The sequence below is a fragment of the Orycteropus afer genome, unplaced genomic scaffold (assembly GCF_000298275.1).
Source record: "Orycteropus afer afer isolate SDZICR_OR568_19922 unplaced genomic scaffold, OryAfe1.0 scaffold00017, whole genome shotgun sequence".
In the NCBI taxonomy this organism is placed as follows: Eukaryota; Metazoa; Chordata; class Mammalia; order Tubulidentata; family Orycteropodidae; genus Orycteropus; species Orycteropus afer.
Genome location: NW_006921604.1, coordinates 10,646,594 through 10,670,496, shown reverse-complemented (window position 1 = coordinate 10,670,496; position 23,903 = coordinate 10,646,594). Strand labels below are relative to the sequence as shown.

Sequence of the window (23,903 nt, the reverse complement as noted above, 5' to 3'; positions counted from 1 at the left end):
CCTTGTCAGCTCTACTATACACCTGGGAATTCTTACAGAACATACAAATATACTTGTAGAACCATTGTCTGCCAACCCTATACATGGTCTTGGGTACACTCCCTGCTATATAGACATACCTTCAGTCTGTCCAACCATCTATCCACCCATATACCTGTGTTTGCCTTCACTGACAACGCATTACTGTATGTGCAAAAGGGTACATCTTTGTTGTCTGCACTTCCCATTACCTCTCTATGTCTTCCTCTTCCTCAATGCGACCATGTTGATCACTCACATTTGGTACATTGCACTTCTCTTCACTCAAATCAGTACTTACCTCTAGCTATCTAACAGTGTTCCCTACCCTACCCTCCCACCCCTGGTAACCAGCAAAGAAAATTTCTTTCCATATATAAACCTTTCCTTGACTTTTACAATAACGGACTAATACAATATTTATCCTTCTGTGCTTGACTTATTTCACTCAGCATAATGTCCTCCAAGTTCATCCACATTATGCGGTGTTTTGCACATTCTATGTTACTCTTTAGGGGTGCATAGTATTCCATTGTGTGTATGTACCATAGTTTGGTTACCCACTTCTCAGTTGATGGACACCTAGGATGTTTCCATCTTTTTGCTATTGTAAATAGTGCTGTGATGAACGTGGGTGTGCATATGTCTGTTCTTGTCCTTGCTCTCACTTCTTTAGGATATGTACCTAGTAATAGAAGGCCTGGATCAGATGGCAATTCTAATTCCAACTTTTTAAAGAATCGCCATACTCTTTGGCACAGTGGTTGTATCATTTGACAATCCCATCAGCCATGTATGAGAGTCCCAATCTCTCCTCATCCTTGTCAGCACTTGTTATTTTCTGTCTTGTTGAACTTTGCTACTAGTGCTGGGGCAAAATGGTATCTCATTGTTGTTTTGATTTGCATATCTCTAATGGCTAATGATTGTGAGCATTTCTCCATATATGTATTGTTGGCTGCCTGTATACCCTCTTTCGTGAAGTGTCTATTCATGTCTTCTGCCCATTTTTTAAATGGATTATTTGTCTTTTTGTGGTTGAGGTGTTGAATTTTTCTGTAAATTCTAGAGATAAGTCCCTTGTCAGATATGTCATTGCCAAATATTTTTTCCCAATCTGTAGATTTTTTTTACTCTTTTGGAGAAGTTTTTTGAAGCACATAAAAATTTAATTTTTAGAAGGTCTTATTAATCTAGTTTATCTTCTGCTGTTTGTGTATTTTGGGTTATGCTTGATAGTCTGTTTATGCCATATATTAAGGTCCCTAAATTTGCCCCTAGTTTTTCCTTGAGGAACTGCATGGTTTTAGGTTTCACATTTAAGTCTTTGATCCATCTGGAGTGAGTTTTTGTGTATGGTGTGAGGTACAGATCTTGTTTCATTTTTTCTGCAAAGGGATATCCACTTTTGCCAGCACCATTTGTTAAACAGACAATCTCTTCCCCATTTAATGGATTTTGCCCCTTTGTCAAAGATCAGCTGACTGTAGGTCAATGGATCTTTTCTGGGTTCTCAATTCTATTCTATTGGTCTGCGTGTCTGTCATTGTACCAATACCAGGCAGTTTTGACAACTGTGGCTGTATAGAAGGTTTCAAGATCCAGGAGTATGAGACCTCCTACTTTGTTGTTCTTCTTCAATAATGCTTTGCTTATCCAAAGTCTCTTTCCTTTCCATATAAAGTTAGTGATTGGTTTTTCCATATCCTTAAAGAATGTTGATGGGATCAGAATTGGGATTCCACTAAATATATAGACTGCTTTGGGTAGAATTGACATTTTCACAATGTTCAATCTTCCTATCCATGAGTATGGTATGTTCTTCCATTTATGTAGATCTCTTATGCTTTCTTGAAGTAGTCTTTTGTAGTTTCCTTTGTACTGGTCTTTTGTGTCCCTGGTAAGATTCCCAAGTATTTCATCTCTGGTAGCATAGTGCCTAAGGCACTTGACTGCTAACTAGAAGGCTGGCAGTTCAAACCCACCAGCCACTCCTCGGAAGGAAGGTTGGGCAATCTACTTCCATAGAGATACCGCCTCGAAAATCCAGGGAGGGGTTGCTATGAGTCGGGTCTGACTCGATGGCACACGACAACAACAACAATTGTAAATGGTATTGATTTCCTTATTTCTTTTTCAGTGATCTCTTTGCTTGTGTAGAGGAATCTAACTGATATTTGGATGTTGATCTCGTATCCTGGTGACCTGCTATACAGCCACAGTTGTCAAAACTGCCTAGTATTGGTACAATGACAGACATGCAGACCAATGGAATAAAATTGAGAACCCAGAAATAGATCCATCTCAATTAGTTCCGGATTTTTGACTGAGTCTCTTGGGTTTTCTAGATATAGGATCATATCATCAGTAAATAGGGATAGTTTGACTTCTTCCTTACCAATTTGGTTGCCTTTGATTTTCCTTTCTTGCCTTATTGCCCTGGCTAAGACTTCCAGTACAGTGTTGAATGGAACCATCCTTGTCTGGTTCCTGTTCGCAAGGGGAATGGTTTCACTCTCTCTCCATTGAGAATAATGTTGGGTGTTGGGTTTGCATATATGCCCTTTATTATATTGAGGAATATCCCTTGTATTCCTATTTTGCTCAGGAATGGGTGTTGGATTTTATCAAATGCCTTTTCTGCATCAATTGATAAGATCATGTGGTTCTTCTCCTTTGTTTTATTTATGTGGTGGATGACGTAGATTGTTTTTCTAATGTGGAACCATCCTTGCATACCTGATATGAACCCCACTTGGTCATAATGAATTATTTTTTGCATATGTTGTAGGAGTCTATTGGCTAGGATTTTGTTGAAGTTTTTTGCATCTATATTCATGAGGGATATTGGTCTGTAGTTTTCCTTTTGAGTGATGTCGTGGCCTGGTTTTGATGTCATGAATACGCTTGCTTCATAAAATGAATTAGGGAGGATTTCATCCTTTTCTATATTTTAGAATAGTTTGAGTAGTATTGGTGTCAGTTCTTCTCTGAATGTTTGGTAGAATTCTCTGGTGAAACTGCCTAGGCCAGGACTTAGGTTTGTAGGTAATTTTTTTATGACCTGTTTGATTTCTTCTTTTGTTATGCATCTATTTAACTTTTTCACCTCAGTCTGTGTTAGTTTAGGTGAATAGTATGTTTCTAGAAACCTGTCCATTTCTTAGAGATTTTCAAATTTGTTGGAGTACAGTTCTTCATAGTATCCTGATATTATCCTTTTTATTTCACTTGATTCTGTTGTGATGTCACCCATTTCATTTTTACTCACATTATTTGTATCCTCTCCCTGTTTTTCTTTGTTAAATTTGCCAGTGGTCTGTCAATTTCATTAATCTTTTCATAAAACCAACTTCTAGTCTTGTCGATTATTTTCTCTTGCCTTTCTATTTTCTATTTAATTAATTTCAGCTCTAATCTTTAGGAGCTCTGGTAGCATAGTGGCTAAAGCACTTGACTGCTAACCAGAAGGCTGGCGGTTCAAATTCACCAGCCACTCCTCGGAAGGAAGGTTGGGCAATCCTACTTCCGTAGTGATACTGCCTCGGAAAACCAAGGAGGGGTTGCTATGAGTTGGGGCCAACTCGACAGCACATAACAACAACAACAACAACAATCTTCATTTCCTTTCTTCAGGTGACTGTGGGCTTTTCTTCTGTTCTTTTTCTAATTGTTGGAGATGTTGCTGTAAAGTGTTGATTTTGACTCTTTCTCCTTTTTGATGTGTGCATTTATTGCTATACATTGGCCTCTGATTACTGCTTTTGCTGTGTCCCACAGATTTTGGTATATTTGTTTTCATTGTCATTTGACTCAAGGAATTTTTTAATTTCATTTTTTATTTCTTCTCTTACCCAGTAGTTCTTAAGAAGAGTGTTGTTCAGTTTCCGTGTGTTTGCTCTTTTTCTGTTGATCTTCCTATTGTTGATTTCTAATTTTATACCAGGAGCTTGTGATTTGAGAAGATACTTTGCTGTATTTCAATGTTTTTAAATTTATTAAGGCTTGCTTTATGGCCTAACATACAGTCTATCATGGAGAATGTTCCATGTAAACTAGAAAAGAATGTATATTGTGCTGTTGTTGTTGGGTGAAGTGCTCTGTAAATGTCTATAAGGCCCAATTGGTGGGTTGTATTATTTAGCTCTTCTTCATCTTTGTTTAGTTTCTTTCCAGTTCTATCTTTCATTGAAAGTGGTGTATTAAAGTGTCATACTATGACTGTGGAGTCATATATTTGCCTTTTCAATTCTGTTAAAGTCTGATTTATGTATTTTGGGGCTCTTTCTTTGGGTGTGTAGGTATTTGTTATGGTTTTATCTTCATGTTCAATTGATCCTTTAATCATTATATAATGTCCTTCCTTGTCTCTTATGGTAGTTTTTGTCTTAAAGTAAATTTTATCAGAAATTAATATTGCCACTCCTGCTATTTTATGGTTGCCATTTGCTTGATACATCTTTTTCCACCCTTTGATTTTTAGTCTGTTTTACTCTTTGTCTCTAAGGTGTGTCTCTTGTAGACAGCATATTGATGGATTATGTTTTCATATCCAGTCTGCAACTCTCCATCTCTTGAGTAGTGCATTTAATCCATTGACATTCGTGTAATTATCAACAGGTATGAATTGGATGCTGTCATTTTGTTATGTGTTTGTTCGTGGTGTTCCTGGTTTCTTTGTTCCATATAATTTTCTGTGCTGAGCTCATTATGTTTATGAATTGTGTTATCATATCCTTTGTTGCTATTGTTTTAGTATTTGCTAAATATTTGGGCTTGTCCTCTTTGGTGTTGTGATGTGAAGGTTTATCATTTTTCTTTAAGGTTACCCTGTGATTTATAATTTTCTCCCCAAGTTTAGAATAGTCCATTCTATCTTGCAACTCTCTTGACATCCTCACCATTTAGCAGTTCTGTAACTACACTCTTTTTCCTCTCTTTTTGCTTTTTAGTTCTCCTCGTTTGCAAATTGATATCTCTGGTTCTCTGTTTACAATCTTGTAACCTTATTTTACTTTGGATACGTCCATAGCTGTGTTGGTTTCTGGGTTATGTCATCTTGTATATTAGTGGTTGGTTATTGTTTGCTATTATTGGTTCTCTGTTCAAAGGACTCCCTTTAGTATCTCTTGTAAGGTTGGTCTGTTTTTAACAATTTCCCTTAATTTCTGCTTATCTGGAAATCTCATAATTTCACCATCGTATTTGAGGGACAATTTATTGGATATGTAATTCTTGGTTGGAAATTTTTCTCTTTCAGGTTTTTATATATATCATCCCATTGTCTTCTCACCTGCTTGGTTTCTGCTGAGAACTCAGAGCTTAGTCTTATTGGTTGATCTTTGTAGGTAACTTTTCATTTTTCCCATGCTGCTTTCAGGATTCTTTCTTTGTCTTTCCTTTTGGTGAGTTTGATGATGATATGTCTTGGTTATTTTTTGTTTGGGTTTCATTTGACTTCTTGAATGTATATATTTTCATCTCTCATCATAACAGGGAAGTTCTCTTCCAACATATCATGGACATTTTTCTCAGTGGCTTTATTTTTCTTTTCCTGTTCTGGTATTCTGATTACACGTAGGTTATTCCTTTTGATGGTATCCCATGTGAATATTAGGCTTTCTTCATTTTGTTTTGATCTTTTTTATGATTGATCCCTTTCCAAAGAAATCCTCAGGTATTTGTCTTCACTCTCATTAATTTTGTCTTTCATTGATTCGATTCTACTCCTTTGCTCATTCAGTGAGTTACCTGTTTCTGACAATTTAGTATTAATCTTCTGGATTTCTGTGTGTAGATTTTGTACCATTTCTAATTTTTCATTTATTTTGTCATTTTGTTCTTATGTTTCCTTCCAAAATTGTTCTAGGGTTTTCTTTGTGCTTTCCTTAATTTTTTCAGTGTTTTCATTGATCTGTCTCAATTCTTTGAAGATACCTGTGTTAGATTGGGTTCTCTAGAGAAACACAAAAAAACAGCAAAGTATATATATATATATTTAGAGAGAGAGAGAGAGAGAGAGATTTATCTTAGGTAAATGGCTCACAAGCGTATGGAAGCCGACAAGTCCAAGCCGAAAAGTCCATCTCTGGAGGAGATGGGGCTTGCGGCCACCTTGGCTTCTGCAAGCAGAGGGGAGCTGAGAGATTCAAGCTGGCATGCAGTATAATGGTTGTTGATTCCAACAAAAGATGAATCCGAGATCTCCAGGCCGAGCGATGGGCCGCTCACTCAAGGAAGTCTGTAGTTCGCACAACAGGGTTCCAATTCTTTAAGGAATGCCGTTCTTCCAGATTGTCCTTGGATATCATTGCAAGCAGGCCACACCCCTAGGGAAACTCCCCTTGGGCAGACTGGCCACTCAGAACTCAGTCATCTGATCCCATCATGGGAACAACCACACAGAACTGGGGTCCAGCCAAGTTGACACACAGCTCCAACTATCACAATACCTAAGTATTATTCTTTTGAATTCCTTATCAGGGAGTTCCGGTGCTGCTGCTTACTCAGGGATGTGTTCTACATCTGTACCCTGCTCCCTTGTTTCTACAGCTATCTTGCTTCTTTGTGTAGACTGTAATGGTCTGTTGTCTCTGAGACATTGTGATGTTGTTGTATTTAGATTTCTGTTAACTGTTTGTGAAGAACATTTCAGGGTGAGTCATGTTCTTCTTAGTGGTTATTTATTGTTGGCCAGTTGGTGGAGAAGAAAGTGGTGGCTCTCATTTAGTAAGTGGAGCTACAGGAGGTGTGGATGTGTCCTATGGGCACGGTTGCTGTCTCCCACTCAGTTAGACAAAAACAACAGTCAACAAACCATCAAAAAGTAAAAGCAAGTGGATCAAAACCACATTATATAAATACATAGAAACCGTCACCAAAATAAGAAAAAAAAAAAAAAATATATATATATATATATATATATATATATATCTGGGGAGGGGGCAATAAGAGAGGTAGAATAGGAGAGTAATGAAGAAGAAAATGGGAAAGATGCACAGAGAAAAACAAAGAATGGGGAGAACCATGAGAATGAAAAAAATGGGAACCAGGAACAAGGAAGAGAGAAGAAGCTGAAATCTAGAACCTGGGAAGGGAAGACTAAAGAATAATAAAAAGTATGGAGAAAATAATAATAATAATAAATAATTTTAAAACAGATGATAACAAACAACCTGAACAAAAAGGGAAAAAAAAAAAATCTGGGAAGGGTGGGGCAGGGCACCCAGGCTCCATCAGAGCACACAGACTGGGATGGAATTACTGCTGGCTCAGAAGGTGGGTGGGAATGAGGGATGGCCGCACCTCCATTCTCCAAGAGGGTGTGGAATATAAGAGTAACAAGGGGAATATCGCACCTTTCCCTTCATTCATTTCCGAATGCCCTTTGGTTCCCGGCAAGTAGAGCCTTTTCTTAGGTCCCTGGAAACTGAGAGAATGCTGTTGCTTTAAATATCCAAAATGGGTTAGCCACTTATAAACTTCCAAATGGCTGTGTCCTCCAGACAGGCAAAAGTCCACAGCTCAGCCCATCTCTCTCTTTGCTGCTTCCCCTTTTATTCGCTAGCCACCAGTGCAGTCCTCCATGCAGCCCCTGGCTAACAGGGCCAATTTTTAGGTTAATTCTTAGGTCCTTACACCACTTGGCAGTATCCAAGCTATCTGTGGTGTCAGGATTGCTGACAGCCCACAGCTCCATATGTCTCCTTTGTTGAGTTTTCATGCAGGTTTTTCTACTAGTTGGAATTTAGTCCACTTCTGTGTCCTTCCTTTCAAAGAACAGGGCTCCAGGATTATCTCCTGTATCTGTGTTAATTGGTTCTCCTTTTCTTAGTTGAAGAGGGTCTGTGTAGTTTGTCTGCCTATTCTGCCATCTTACTGGAACCCCCATGTATTTGTTTTTTTAAGAATGAATTTAATATTGAAAACTATTCCAGTTACCATTCTTGTCTGTCTGATGACAATTGAGTCTTCACCTCTCTAGTACAGGACCATCTCCAAAAAGCCAAAATATAAAGATGGCACAAAGCAGTCAACTAAACAGGGCTCTAAAAGTGTTTTTCGTGTATCAAAGCTAAATCTAATTTATGTTCAGATATAAAAATATGAATTATTTACAGAGAAAAAGGAACATATCAATCTACTTGGGGTTTTTAACTATGGATACCTGCTTGGTAACAGTGTTTGTTCAAGATAGGCCAAACTAAATTTGAAGATTGTATTTTAGTCTATCATTTTAGTTACAATATGTTATTTTAATATACTGTTTCAAAAAGTTGAATCTTAAAGTTAAAGTAAAGCTTTTTTCTTTTCTTTGAGTGAATAATTGATTCTCACCAGCATTGAAGGAATTTTAGGTGTCTGTGTATGAATCACAGTGGTTAAAAAAGTATGGGATCCCTTTTCTTCACACACACACCCCAAATCTGTACACATCAGAGTGGCTTACTTTATACTTTTCCAGTAGAATTTTTTTAAAAGACAGATATTATTACATGGACTCGACTATGCCACCTTAAATGATACTCTTCTCCCATAACAACTATACTTCATGTAGCAAAAAGCTGGTAAAAGTCATTCAGCCAAATAATAGGAATTAATTAATTAATTGCCTCCCACTGGATTTTCATTCCACACACAAGAATTATTAAGGTTTTTACTCAATTCTGTATGTTCCAATCTATCTTTTTATATACCTACCATTTGAAGTAATCCAAGAAGCTAGACTCTTTGAAGAAGAATGAAGCATAAGGTTGGAGGAAGTCTCATTAACAATCTGCAGTGTACAGATGACACAACCATGCTTGCTGAAAGTAAAGAGAACTTGAAGCACTTACTGATGAAGATCAAAGACTACAACCTTTACTATCCATTACACCTCAACATAAAGAAAAATCCTCACAACTGGACCAGTGAGCAACATCATGATAAACAGAAAAGACTGAAGTTGTCAAGGATTTCGTTTGACTTTGATCCATAGTCAGCATCCTTGGAAGCAGCAGTAAAGAAATCACATGGTACATTGCATTAGGCAAGTCTGCTGCAAAAGATCTCTTTAAAGTGTTAAAAATCAAAGACTAAGGACTTAAGGACTAAGGTGTGCCTGACCCACACCATGGTATTTTCAACAGCCTCATATACATGTATAAGCTGGACAGTGAATAAGGAAGACCAAAGAAGAATTGATGCCTTTGAATTATGGTGTTGGTGAAGAACACTGAACATACCATAGACTGACAGAAGAATGAACAAATCTGTCTAGGAAGAAGTACAGCCAGAATGCTCTTTAGAAGCAAGGATGGCAAGACTTCTAAACATGTACTTAGACATGTTATCAGGAAAGACTAGTCCCTGAAGAAAGATACCATGCTTGGTAAAAAAAGTCAGTGAAATAGAGGCAGACCCTCAACAAGATAGATTGACACAATGGCTGCAACCCTGGGCTCAAACAGCAATGATTGTGAGGCTGGCACAGGACCAGACAGTGTTTTCTTCTACTGTTCATAGGGTCACTATGAGTCGAAATAGATTCGACTGTGCTTAACAACAACAAAACTATTTCAATTAATTCATTACATTATGTATCCCTTGTATTTCATACTAACTGGAAATTTTGGAAGGCAAGAGGAGGTGAATTCTCAGGACAAAACTTACCATTTCATTTTAATGCAAATAAAATCAAGTTCAATCTCCATTCAACTGAGCAGTAACTAAACTCCAAATAGCACTGGCTTTCTGCCATTTCAGATAATTGGAAATCTGTAATAATCTTTCTTTCTACCAATGTGAGATTGACAACACTTGTTCAATAGTATGTCCCTGGTGGGTTTCTTGCCAGCCTCATCTGCAGAAAGGTGGTGGGTTGGAGTCAAGGCACTTTCAATGGGAAGTGTGTTAGATTAAAAGTCAATAATGGAAAATAGAAGTTTTTGTGAACTCTGTTCCCCAAACTGCTTAATAAGCACATTTGTGTAACTGTTTTTCATTAGAATAGAGATTATGATCAGTGATTAGGCTCTGAATGACCAGTAATATATCTCATGTTCTACCTAGGTTTTATAAGTTGAAATAAGAAAATTAACTGATATTTCTTGTTCTTTTAGGACTCTCAGCTTGTATCCTCTGGACACAATAATCCAAGTAAGAAAGGCTTCTCTCTATAGCTGCATATGGGGCAGAGCATGAGGAGGGGAGATGAGCATGCAAGAGACAGTAGGTTAAAATGAAAAGAAAAAAAAAAAAAAAACTAAAGTGGGAAAAGAAAGGCTTTTGTTCAAATACTGCCTGAGTGGATAATCAGATACAAGGGGACCCTGAGTACTTAAGTGTTTTATTCAAAGGAAAAAAGACCAAAACAGAATGGTGAATTTTGAAAGCTATCCTAGGAGACTGGAACAGCATGATTTAGTATATGTGGAAGAAAGGAAAAAAAAATTAAGCAGCTAATGAGTTGTCTAAATTAAAATAAAATGAATGGCAAAACAAATTAAAATTAAAATGACATCAAGATAAATGGCTTCATAATCCATGGGGAAAAAAATCACTCTATGTTGAGTATGTATAGCTTCCTGTTTTTCTAGAAATAGACATTGAGGAAGGAGTATCCTCATTGAATCTAGTGTCTAATGAAACATGTGGGCTTTGTTGTCCGAGAGAAGAGGTTATTTCTATGAAGTAATGTTTTAATTGCCTTCTTTGGCATAACTGCTTGATATGAATGTTGTCTTGGGTATTCAAAATGTATGACCTGCCCCATGCATGCCATGAACTCACACCCACAAAGACTGTGTTTTCTTTGTTTGATGGTCACCTGGTCAGCTGAGAGCACACTTTGTCAATTGTAAAACTATATTTGAGGATAAAAATCACTCTTAGCTAGTAGGTGTTTTTTTTAGAATTAAGTGTTTACCCATTGGGCATCTGTGAAAGCAGAAGGTTAGGGAGAAATGACATCCAGAGCAGTGTGTTGGGAAGCTTTTAATGCCCAGCTAGAGAATGGTCAGGGAGGGAGATGATGCCATAAGGGTGCAAAAGCAATATCGTTTAATTGTCCCACTCTCTGTTGCTATTTGCTATGACTACAGCCACTAGCAAAGAGGTGAAATACCAAGGGAGTTGAAATCTGAGGGAAATAATAAATGCAGTAATAAGAAATGGAATCAGAAGAAGTACATGGTTAAATCCATGAAATGGGCAGACATCAGCATCCTGTGCCACAGACTGAAGGGTACTAAACACTGGCCATTGCTTTGCTCACCATTTCCATTTGAATTTAGATACTTCAGGGATGAGAGAGGATGTAGTACATGACTAAATGTACCTTCTCTTAGTTTGGCATAGTGCCTAAGGCATTTGACTGCTAACCAGAAGCCTGGTGGTTCAAACCCACCAGCCACTCCTCAGAAGGAAGGTTGGGCAATCTACTTCTGTAGTGATACCGCCTCAGAAATCCAAGGAAGGGTCATGAATTGGATCTGACTTGCCAGCAGTGAGTTTTAGTTTTTTGAGGTTTTTTCTTTGCTTGGAGTTTTTGACAGAAAGGGGAGCAAAAGGAAGAGGTGTTGAGCCTCTACTCTGCCAGTGACTTGGCATATGTACTGCAATTTTTATGCATCTGTATATTTTTGTAGCATATCACAACCTTTGTACACTTGTACTGCAATTTAGTAGACCCATCTGTTGTGGAATGTGAAGTGGGTCCTGCATTGTATGGTACAAAAACCTCTGGCATCTCATTGGCTAGAGAAATTTTTGATGAGCTTTCTCTTTTTTGGGGGTGGGTTCCTCCCCCGCTTTGATCTTCAAATAAATCTTCCTCCAAAACCAAACACATCTATAAAAAGATGGTATCACTATTTAAAAATCTGAAACTTCTCTGTAGATTATAGCACATTTGAAACATTAGGAGATCTGATCCCACTACTATTTCCTATGGTATTTCTTGTGTTTGGCTTAGATTCATTAAGCCATGACTCAAGTAAACATGTAGGGAATAGAGAAAGATTGAACTTCAGGAAAACCAAACCCTATCTCTTACACATGTGCTCTGTACAGTATTTTTGGACTGATTGATTAGCCCTCACTACTTTAGGTCATTGCTTTTTTTTCTTTTTGAAATTAGAAAAATTATGTTATGTAGATACTAAGGGAAAAGTGTGTGTAAATTAAACAGGAAATGATTTTGAATCCAATTATTTTACAAGGGAGATTCTTTTGTCAGTTTGCTGAATCATTGATTATTTTAATTTAATATTATAAAATGGAAGTTTATTAAGCTTTGAGAAATGTAAATATTAAATTGGACATATGCAGTCTCTACAACTCAGAAACTCCTACACATGTGCACGAGGAAGGAGGTTCATGAACATTTGTAATAACATTACTGATAATGGAAAGAAAATAAATGTCCATCAGGAGTAAGATAAAATAAGGGAATTGTGGTGTGTGCATACACCGAGATACTACATGGTGTTGAGGGTGAACAAGCCAAAGCTACATGCACCATTAGATGAAATAAAGATCACAATATTGAGTGGTAGGAGTCAGTCTTGATTCTATTCATATCAAGCTCAAAATATGACAAAGCAAAGAATACGTTTATTTACTAATACATACATATGTAGTAAAAACTATCAAGAAAAGAAACAAAACAAAATGCCATATGATAAGTAGCTGGCAGAGAGGACAAGAAGAGGATACGTTTTAGCGTGGCCATGCTTCTGGGTTATTTATTGACAATACTCCATTTCTTGGCCTGAAACGTGTTCTCTCACAATTATTTATCTTACTTCCCTTAAACTGTATACTACATATATACATACTTACATACATGTGTGTGTGTGTTTGTACATATGCATGTACATTTTTGTATATGTATATATGCTCTATTTAACAAGTTTTTAGGAAAGGCGTACCTTTTATTGACACTAACTGCACTGCAGCCTAATTTTAAGAATGAAAATCCATGTGATATAGATGAAGGAAATGTTTGCCTTCATTCCGGTTTAATGATATTTCCTTTTTGTATTAGTTGCTCAGTGCTGCTGTGACGCAGAAGCCACAAGTGAATGGCTTTAAAGACTAGAAATGTGTTTTCTCATAGTTCTGGAAGCTAAAAGTCCAAATCAGGGTCTCAGCTATGTTGATTTCTTCCTTGTCAGTAGTCCTGGGTGTTCCTTGGTTCCTTGGCTTATAGAAAATCCTCACATGTCATCTGTCTTCCTGTGTGTGTGTGTGTGTGTGTATCTCTGTGTCTATTCTGGTCGTTTTATAGCCAAGAATTGATTAGGTTTAGGATCTATCCTATACTGGTATGACCTTATTAACATAACTTTTAAACATAACTGTATCCAAACACGATCATATCCACAAATACAAAGGCCAGGAAATCCACACATAGTTTTGGGGATACATAATTCATGCCATAACATTTTGGCACAGGTACAATTGCCCAGTTTTATTCCCTGAAGACTAGTATTTGTATTGTATTTGTATTTGCTACAATAATATAGTTCTGATCATTTGTTTATAATTTTTCTAATTGACATAGGCAGTTCTGCAAATTAAATTACTATTAATGAGGAGGACTCATTCATAATTATTAAACAGAATATAAATACTTTAAATCTTGGCTCTGTAAAGAAAAGCTGTTGGCATAGTGCCTAAGGCTTTTGAATGGCAGTTCAAACCCACCAGCCACTCCGTGGAAGGAAGGTTGAGCAATCTACTTCCGTAGAGATACTGCCTCAGAAGCCCAAGGACGAGTCACTGTGAGTCGGATCTGACTCCACAACAGTGAGTTTGGTGTTTTTTGTTTTTTGTTTTTTGTTTTTTGTACTGAGGCGAATGATACAGAGGGAGAGGAAAGATAGAAGGGAAGAATAGATGGGTGAATTTCCTTATTATGGGTAATATAGAGGAGACTGTTATCAATACCGACTAGAACCACTAAAAGAAATGATAAAACTAATAAAAATTAGAAGAGTGAGGGTCGGTGGTGTTGTAAATATATTAAATACCTTATTTACCTTTCATACTACAAATCCTTAGTACCATTTAATATTGATAAGGAGTCCTTGATGGTACAAATGGTTAACACACTCAGCTGCTGACTGAAAGTTTGGAGGTTTGAATCCACCTAGAAGTGGCTCAGAAGAAAGACCTGGCTATCTACTTCTGAAAAATCATCTATTGACAACCCTGTGGAACACAGTTCTACTCTGACACACAGAGGGTCCCTATGAGTCAGGATCAGCTCAATGGCAACTGATCTGTTTTGTTTTGTTTTAATATTGATAAATCTAGAAATAAAAACATAACTATCATTGAGAGTAATGGTTAAAGGGCTAATAGAATTAAAAACAGAAGCAATGAAAAGTTCCATTTTTTCTACTAGTTAAATTTGTTTACTGTGTACATGGATTCTAATATAAATTATAAAAGTATTGTACTATATGGCAAAACTTTTCAGTAGAATTCAAGTCCAGTTTGATTCCTTTTGCAAAAAAAATCTTCTTCAGCACATACCATAATACTAGTGATGGGACACACAAGACTCCAACACTTCAATCATTTTAAGTGTTTAAAGGGCATGAATTAAGTATTACTTCCCTTTATGTTTTCCACCAAACCAAACAACTCACTACCATCGAGTCATTCTAACTCAGTGACCCCCATTGGGTTTCCAAGGCTGTAAATCTTTACAGAAGCAGACTGCCTCGTCTTTCTTCCATGGAGTGGCTGGTGGGTTGAAACCACCAACCTTTTGGTTAACAGCCAAATGCCTTAACCACTACACCACCAGAGTTCCTTAAGCTTCCCACACAGAGTGCCTAACATGTAAGTGCTCAGTATATTTCTTAAATTGAAAATGTTGTTGTTGTAATTTTTTTTCTAAGTCACCTACTGGAGCTATCAAGTGATTTCATTCCTCAAATTACACATTCTTCTTTTCTTCCACTATAGCATTGGAGTCTATATTAATCATACAATTTGTTAGAACAGAAGAAATATACTAAACACCTAGTATAAAACACTATGGATAGCACATATGGAATATCACTGTCAGTTTAAAAATAAATACACAGAGTGAGGGAGGCCTTCTGTGGCTTGCTTTTTTCCTGGTTCCTCTCTGCAATTGTAGTTCCCCATGCAAAATGACCCTCACCAGTCTCCTGCTTCCAGCTTCTTAATGATCATTGCCTGTTTCCCTGAAAAGAAATCAGTGTGGTGTCCATCATGAAAACTCAGATCAATGATCAACTCAATTCTGATTCATAGCAACTCTGTAGGACAGAGTAGAATTCCCAGTAAGGTTTCCAAGGTGGTAATCTTTTCGGAAGCAGGCTACCACAGCTTCCTCCTGCAGAGCTGCTGAACTGCTTGCTGACGTTTTGGTTAGCAGCTGAGTACTAACCACTGTGCCACCAGGCCAACGTAACCAGAACAACCCCAAACAGTCCTCTTCTAGTAAGACATCTCCTGAGCTCCCAGCTAAAGATCCCTTACTGAGAATGTTTTAGCTTACATTCATCATTTTCCCTTGGGTCCTGATAAGGAGACTATGATTCTCAATGGCTTAAGCACTTACACATTTCACGTTAACTTCAGAAATTGCATCACCTAAAATTTCAAGATGCTGGGAGAAATTTTGTGTTTTAGGCTTTCTGTGGGACACAAGTAATGTTAAACCTACCTCCACCCTGAGCTTACATTTCCCCCGGAAAGGTTAATTCATTATCAGTGCTGAAGTTGCTGAGAACACTCACTTCAGATTGTTACAAATGTCCTGTTTGGCCCCACTGTATCTTTTCTGTGTGCCAGAACCTATTCTGTTTTCCCTGTTGCCACAACATAAGAGCTAGGAGCAGGGATAATCAGCTGCAGCTTTATCCCTGCGCTGAATCTGGCCAACGAGTCCTGCAGACCCCAGATCCCATGTGCAATAAGGCCTGTGTGCTCTCCGCCTGCGGGTTATTTGACAGAATTATTGGTCAAGGTAAAACATATTTATTCAGAGAACCAAACAATGTCTTCATTTTTATTATTGATTTCCTGTTTTCTGACATAAGTTGTTTGGAAATGTTTAATACTGCCTGCTGCTGCCGAGTGTGCTAGTTTACATTCTTGGTTATGATTGCATGTGATGTGACTGCTGATGGCTAGCAACTGGGAAAAAGGACCAATTTCCCCATATTAAAGGGGGGAAAATGATCAGTTTACCTGAGAATAGCTAAACCTCCATTTAGTTTTGTGTTAGTCAATGTAGGGATTACAACTCCTTATATTGGGATTATGGTAGGAATTGTGGGTGTTCAGTAGTAAAGTGGTTCTGGAAAGTAGTAAATAGGTCATTTTCTAGCATTGAAGTCATTTGACCAGGCCTTACATATCTCTTAAATGAGTCTACCTCGGATCTGGTCTGGAAGACAAAATATGAGTATGAGGTAAAAAGAAAAGGAATTCATTTGCTGCCTTTGCTTTTATTCCAGCATGATTTCGTGTGTGTTTGGGTGATCTCTCTGCTTAATCAATGTTTGCTATCAAGGCAGTTAAAATGGATTTTATGGCTTTGTGTTTTTCACTAATCTTTCCTACTTTTTGATAGAGTGGCTGTCTTTCATCACTGTTCAGGCACAGTTAGATACCCTTTAGGCTTAGAGTTATGTCTGAGAAAATTTGGGATGTGTGTATAACTGTATCTTCCTTTTATCATAACTGTTAATTTTCCTATAAGAAAAAGAGAAGCAACTACAATGTTTACTTTGAGTTCAGTTTGGAAAGTATCTTAGGAATATGCTCATTTTGTAAGCAAAGGTGTTGTTCCTGAAGATAGTTAACCACAAACTAATGTCAGCCGCTGATTAAAGGCACTGTGGTCCAGGTCATAGGCCTGAGTCCTAAAACAGTGAACCGGGGGATTCTGTGGGATCACAAGATCCGACCTGAAATAATCGTAGTGAATCGCCACCATCGTGCCTATTTATTGCAGCACGCAAGTTTGTCTGAGGTTTATTCAGCTGTTCTTATTGACTTACTGCCATTGAGTTGAATCTAAGTCATGGCGACCCCATAGAGTTTTCAAGGCTGTGAACTTTTGGAAACAGATCACCGGGGCTGTCTTCCAAGGTGCCTTCAAGTGAATTCAAACTGCTAGCCTTTCAGCTATAGTGGAGTGCTTAACCGTTCCCAGCACCCAAGAACTTTAATTCAACTGTTAGCAACCTCAGCTAACTGACATTCTTAGTTATGGCCCTCCTTCCATCCCTTAGCCTCAAAGGAATAAAAAGAAAATCTTTACAGAATGAGAAAGCATAGTTCAAGTCATGAATAATTGAGGATCTAAGAATTACACCTTCACTATTACAAGAGGAATTAGCCCTTCAAAACTCCAAAAAGTGAACTGGCTCCCAGGTCCCCTAAACTGAAACCTGTTAAATCCTTGATGACTACAGAGAAGCATTTCTTTAACTAGCCTTTCAGGAAGTCAGGATTTCTGGTTTATTTCTTACTCTGCATTAACACCAAAAAAAAAAACCTCACTGCCATGGAGTTGGATCCGACTCATAGCGACCCCTCCTTGGGTTTCCAAGGTCGTATCACTACGGAAGGAGGTCTGGTGGCATAGCACCTAAGACATTTGACTGCCAACCAGAAGGCTGGTCGTTCAAACCCACCAGCCACTCCTCGGAAGGAAGATTGGTCAATCTACTTCCATAGTGATACTACCTTGGAAACCCAAGGAGAGATCACTATAAGTCGGATCCAACTCAACGGCAGTGAGTTGAGTGAGTTATCACCACAGAAGTAGATTGCCCAGTCTTCCTTCCAAGGAGTGCCTGGTGGGTTTGAACTGCCAGCCTTCTGGTTAGCAGTCAAATGCCTTAGGCAGTACACAGGGGTCCCAAAACATGCTACCAGAACTCTTCATAAAATGTAATTCTTAGGGATCTTGCAGCATGTGGTGCATTCTGAGTACTCTGTAAATTCCCTCCTCTGAGTTCTGATTTAGCCTGACCTGGTGTGGCTTGTGTTAGCAGATGAGACATAGAGTAGTCTTGGAGTTTATTTCTTTAAATTTTCTGTAAAATGCAGAGGAAGGAAACAGGTTCCACCAAACCCACTGCCATCAAGTTAATTTCAGCTCATTAACAACCCCATAGGACAGAGTACAACTGCCTTACAGGGTTTCTGAGGCTTAAATCTTTAAGGAAGCAGACTGCCTCATCTTTATCCCATAGAGCAGTTAGTGGATTCAAACCCCCAACCTTTTGGTTAGCAGCCGAGCATTTTAACCACTGCATAACCAGGGCTCCTAAACAGGTTCTATCTGTAAGACAGTCACTTTTTGGCAAGATCTGTACTCTGAGTCTCTTGTTTGTAAATAGCTCTTTAGTACCTACTCACAGACCTGTGCCTGAGCAGTTGTACTGCATAGATGAAATTATTTTGCAAATCTAGTTCCCAGACAATAAAAGGTATTTTAAAAGCCTCCTGCTGCACATTTTGTAAGATTGTTAATATGAGCATGGATATTTATTTAATATCTCTTAAATCTTAAAGACTGTTACACTCACATGTTGCTGTTTTTCTTCTGCTTTTTTTTAAGAGAAAGGTGATGCTGAGCCAGAGAGTCCAGACAATGGTACATCAAATACATCGTAAGTCTCTTTTGTGTTTCTATCAGAGATGACTGCTCTTTAATATGTCTTAGAATATGAAACTGTGCAAGGATCTTGTAATAACACTACCAATAATGAAAGGGAGCCTGTGGTTCTCTTTTCTCATGATAATACTTTTAAATGATTTTGGATGCAGATGCATTTTTTTTTTTTTATTTTAGCATCGTGAGTGAGAGTAATCCTGAAAACGCAAATGCTCTTCTTTCTAAAGGTAGACGGGTAATGAAATTTGAGGGCCTATATAAGGGAGGAGGAGGGAAGAAGTAAACCCTTCATATATGGTTGGGGACTTTCAGCACTGTCATAATAATTGCAGACCTTCTCACACATACTGAGAGATAGTCTGTCCCAAATACCTGTGAGGTGCTGATGTCATTTAAAAGCCTTCCATCTGTAACTTTATGTCTAAATTACATGGAAAATACAATTATTGGTATCTCTGGAGTCTCTAGACTTGGTTGATATTTTTGAATTAACAAAATCTGTTTGAAAAAGAAAAAGAACACTTTGTAAATCATATTTTCCTCACTCTATGTTTATCTCTTTCTTCTCAACTTTCAAAGAATCCATATATGCTGTTAATAATGAATTTGATGCCCAAAACAATACACTAAAGTTTAAATAAAATCCTTCATAACTCTATGAATGATTTTAGTTTAGTTCCTCAGGAATTAGCAACTGGTTTGTGCCTCTAAATCTTTCCGTTTTCTCCCTCCTTAGGGGTGGGATGTTTTCTCATTAGAGGAGCTTTGTGCATTTATTTACTGTGGACCAGAACTCTTAATACTAAGCATTTCAAGTGCTAGTCATGAGAAATTGCTGTTTGTGATAAAATATTACTAAATGTCTCATATTGCCCAAGGTCTGTTTCTCAGCCTAGAAAAACCTTTTGGTTTGCATAGGATGGCAAGATAATTTCGTAAGGGACATAAAAATAATATGTTTGTCATTTTTATGATATTATCCTCAAAGTTCTAAGAAGTTTGATGGTTGTGGTTTCTGATGATATAATGAATGTGACTGGTTTTAAATGGCTAAAATAATTAGTAGTTTTTTAAATTTTTGCATTGCAAACTATAATGGGAAAAGGGTTTTAATGCCATCTGGAGGCATCCTAGAGAATTGAAAAGGATAGAATCTGAAAAATTCAGTTCTTTTAAGTAATTTGTGTGCATGCCACTAGAATGTAAGCTATTTGAGGGTTAATTACATTTTTTTACAAATTATTTTATAAGACTATTAATTATAGATTCTCTTTTTTCAAATTCTTAATAATAAAATTATTGTGAAGACGTACAAAGGAACATACAAGATATGTACAGAAAACTGCTAGCATCTTCCATTTAATTTTGTTGTTGTTATGTGCCATTGAGTCAGACCCAACTCATAGCAACCCCTCCTTGGTTTCTGAGGCTGTATCACTAAGGAAGTAAATTGCCCAACCTGCCTTCCGAGGAGTGGCTGCTGGGTTTGAACTGTCAGCCTTCTGGTTAGCAGTCAGGTGCCGTAGGCACTATGCTACCAGAGCTCCCCGATTTAATTTTACATGTTTTAAAATCACTTTCAGTAGATAACAATTTTATTGATATGGTTTGCTGTGTCTTTAAGGTTCTTTTTCCTTATGCATTTCTAAAAAGTCCATCCCTTCTCCTAAAAAAAATTGCTTTCTATAATTCAGTACTTTATTTCCTATGTTGTTGTTGTTTGTGTCCTATACCAAAAACAAACAAACAAACAAACTCACTGCTTTTGAGTCATATCCAACTCATAACGACCCCTCCTTGGGTTTCCAAGGCAGTATCTCTCCGAAAGTAGATTGCCCAGTCTTCTTTCTGAGAAGTGGCTGGTGAGTTTGAACCATCAGCCTCCTGGTCAAGCAGTCATATACCTTAGGCACTACATCACCAGAGCTCCCTTATTTCCTATAGCATATGTAAAAATAAATAAGTTGTATGAAAAATTACTTTTAATTCTGTGGAGATAAGAGATCAGTGGAAGGTTGAAGCATCACTTCCCATTCCTGTCTTTGAGCAAAGCAGGTCCTTAGCCATCTGTCTAACATCCTGCCTCTTGATCTAGAAAGAACAGGAATAAAGAACATCTGAGGTTGCAAGGACCTCTGTTGAAAATGGAGACTTCTAAACTTGAGCCTCCTGAAGAGCCCTCCTCCTGTGGTTCTGTTATAATCAGGCAAGAACAGCAGTGTGTTAGGAATAAAGTACAAGAACTCAGGATACACAACAACCCGTTTCAACTTTATTTAAGTAAACATATTTAGGGAAGGTACAGTATCTCCATTTTACAGTTCAGAAATTCAATTCAAATGATAGAATTAGGACATACATATTCTGATGTTTTGCTTTTTCCCCATTTATCGTTCTGAGTGTGTTTGGGAAGACAAAGCACAGCTGTGAGTCAGAAACAAATAGAAAACCTGGGCTCAAATCATTTGTTCAGTGGTAAGGGTCAGAGCAGTCGGAATGATTCAGGAACAAGTAGGTGGGGCCAGGAGTACCCAGATGCCAGAAAATGAAACAAGGGAAGAAAGCTTAAGTAAAACACACCAAAAATCATGGGGCTCATGGGAGCTGAAGGAGTTGGGGAGAGTAAGCACAAGGAGATAACATGCAAAAGGCACTAGGAAAGATGGATATTCATGGGTTGGTGGGACACATTTGGCTTCAGTAAGGAGCTCTGGTGGCATAGTGGATAAGGCATCTGGCTGCTAACCAGAAGGTCTGTGGTTCAAACCCACTAGCTGCTCTGTGGAAGGAAGATGGGGTGATCTACTTCTGTAAAGATTTACAGCCTTGAAAACCCAGTGGGGGTCCTTATGAGAATCAACTCGATGGCAGTAGCTTGGTTTTTGGTTTAGAATACCTATATATCCCTTCTATCTCCAGGAATCATTTAATCGTTAAAGACATTATATGTAGTATAAAGTTGGGAGAGTCTCTCTCTAGAGAGAAAAGTCTTTTCCTTAAGAAGACTAACTAGCTTCCTTTAGAAGAAGGAGATTTTTTATAGATTTTAGACAGTTTTTACCTAGTAAGACACAGTGGTTCTGGATAGCACCTGAAGATCCCTTCAGGATATTTTATTTTATGATCTCATAAAAATGAAAAATACAATTTATTCTTAATACACATAAAAAAATTAAAATTTCTATGACAGAATAGCTTTTATGACACTAAGTCTGCTACAGATAACTGTTACAAAATCTAGATAAAATATTTTTATTTGAAGGCATTAAAAGCCTCTTTTAGAAGGCAGAGACTGTGTGGAACTTGATCCTTGAAAGAAAAGAACTGGACTGGGTAAATTCTATGTTTGTACAGCTTCCCCTATGAGGAAAACGTCCCAGTCCAGAAAGAACAACTAGAACTCACACAGAAAGCCATGATCGTATTGGTTTGAGGATCAGAAGATGGAATTCAGGGCTGCCAGAGTGTCTGGGAATTAACGGGGGAAATACAAGAAAGGAGAGAGCTATAGTGAGGAAAGCCTCAATTCTGTATATAAATTCCCCTCAATCCTTGGATGATGCTTAAAGTGCACATGTAGAGGAGAGGTGTTAATGAGCTCAATGGAAAGTAATAGCTAGAAAGTTAAAAAAAAGTCTTATCAGAAACTTTAAATGCTGCTCGCTGAAGAGGACAGAGTTGGGAGTTTGAATCTCACCCAAGTTAGAGAGGTGTGGTATATACATTGGGCTTTGCATTGAGAATCCAGAAGGCCATGCCTCTGGAGTAAAGACTATGTCCTGGGCTTGAAAATTCACTGTAAAACTAAGGGCAAAACCAAAATAGACCCTCCATAACAAAGTTTAACACTAAGCATCCACAAGTTCAAGGTGATCACCTGTAATTTAATTGCCTGATAGGACAAAAAAAAAAAAAAAACCCACTGTTTACAGGAAAAAAAGAGAGTCTAGAGTCTCTATAACATTATCCACAGTGTCCATTATTGAATCAAATATATAAAAACATGTGAATAGGAAAAGGTGACCTGTAGTAAAGAAGAAAAGTATTCACTATAGAAGACACTGAAGTGACTTGTTGTTAGTTACCGTGGAGTCAGTTCCAACTCATGCAACCCATTGAGCAAAGTAGAATTGCTCCATAAGGTTTTCAGGGCTGTTATTTTTCGTAAGCATGTCACCAGGCTTGTCTTTAGAGGTGTCTCTGGGTAGGTTTGAACTGCCAACATTTCATTTAGTAGTTTAGCACTTAACTATTGCATGACCAGGGTAAGCTAAACCAAAACCAGACCCAGTGTCATTGAGTTGATTCCTACTATAGTGACTCCATAGGATAGAGTAAAACTGCCTCCTAGGATTTCTAAGGCTATAAATCTTTATGGAAGCAGACTGCCTCATCTTTCTCCCATGGAGTGGCTGGTGGGTTCAAACTGCCCACGTTTTGATAAGCCCCTAAGTGCTTTAACCACTGTGTCACCTGAGCTCCTTTGGGTGACCTAGGTGTTGGAGTTTGCAGACAAGAACTTTAAAGCAGCTATTAAAATATGTTCAAGGATCTTAAAAAGAAAATGGACACAATGACTAAACAGAAGAGGAATGTCAGCAGGAAAATGCAAACTATTAAGAAGAACCAAATAAAATTTCTGAAACTGACTTTTGCAGAGTTTGAAATTAAAAACTTACTGGGTGAGTAGAGATAGCCAAAGAAAGGATCTATGAACTTAAAGTCAGATCGATGAGAATTATGCAATGTGAAGAACAGTGAGAATAAAAATTAAAAATCAGTGAGCAGGGCCTCAGCAAATTATGGGATAATATGAAGCAATACATGCAATTATAGTCACTAAACGAGAGAAGAAAGGAAATAGGTCTGAAGAAAGAATATCTGAAAACTTCCCAAAGTTGGTGAAAACCATTAATATCCATATCCAAAAAGCTCAGCAAACTCCACACAAGATAAAACACATATACACACACATACCTTGAAACATTATAGTCAGACTGATGAAAACAAATGAAAAGAGTAAAACTTGAAAGTAAACAGGCAACACTAATAAATTAACTGAGCAACTCCCATCACAAACTATACAAAAATATCTTTAAAGTGCTAAAAGACAAAAACCAAAATAAAATTTGTCTAACTATAATTCTGCATTTGCAGTTAGGAGCTCTGGTAGTATAGTGGCTAAGGCACTTGACTGCTAACCAGAAGGATGGCGGTTCAA

The 23,903-nt window shown here is 37.7% G+C and overlaps 1 protein-coding gene across 1 annotated transcript in view; it reads left to right on the top strand.

Moving 5' to 3' along the window:
- The window catches only part of AFF3 (AF4/FMR2 family member 3), a 684,153-nt gene that overhangs the window by 366,023 nt on the left and 294,227 nt on the right, over positions 1–23,903 (top strand). Inside the window, exons 7-8 of the mRNA XM_007959474.2 lie at positions 10,122–10,158; positions 18,626–18,677. Coding sequence (XP_007957665.2) covers positions 10,122–10,158; positions 18,626–18,677 — 89 coding nt within the window. The remainder of the gene's footprint in view (positions 1–10,121; positions 10,159–18,625; positions 18,678–23,903) is intronic.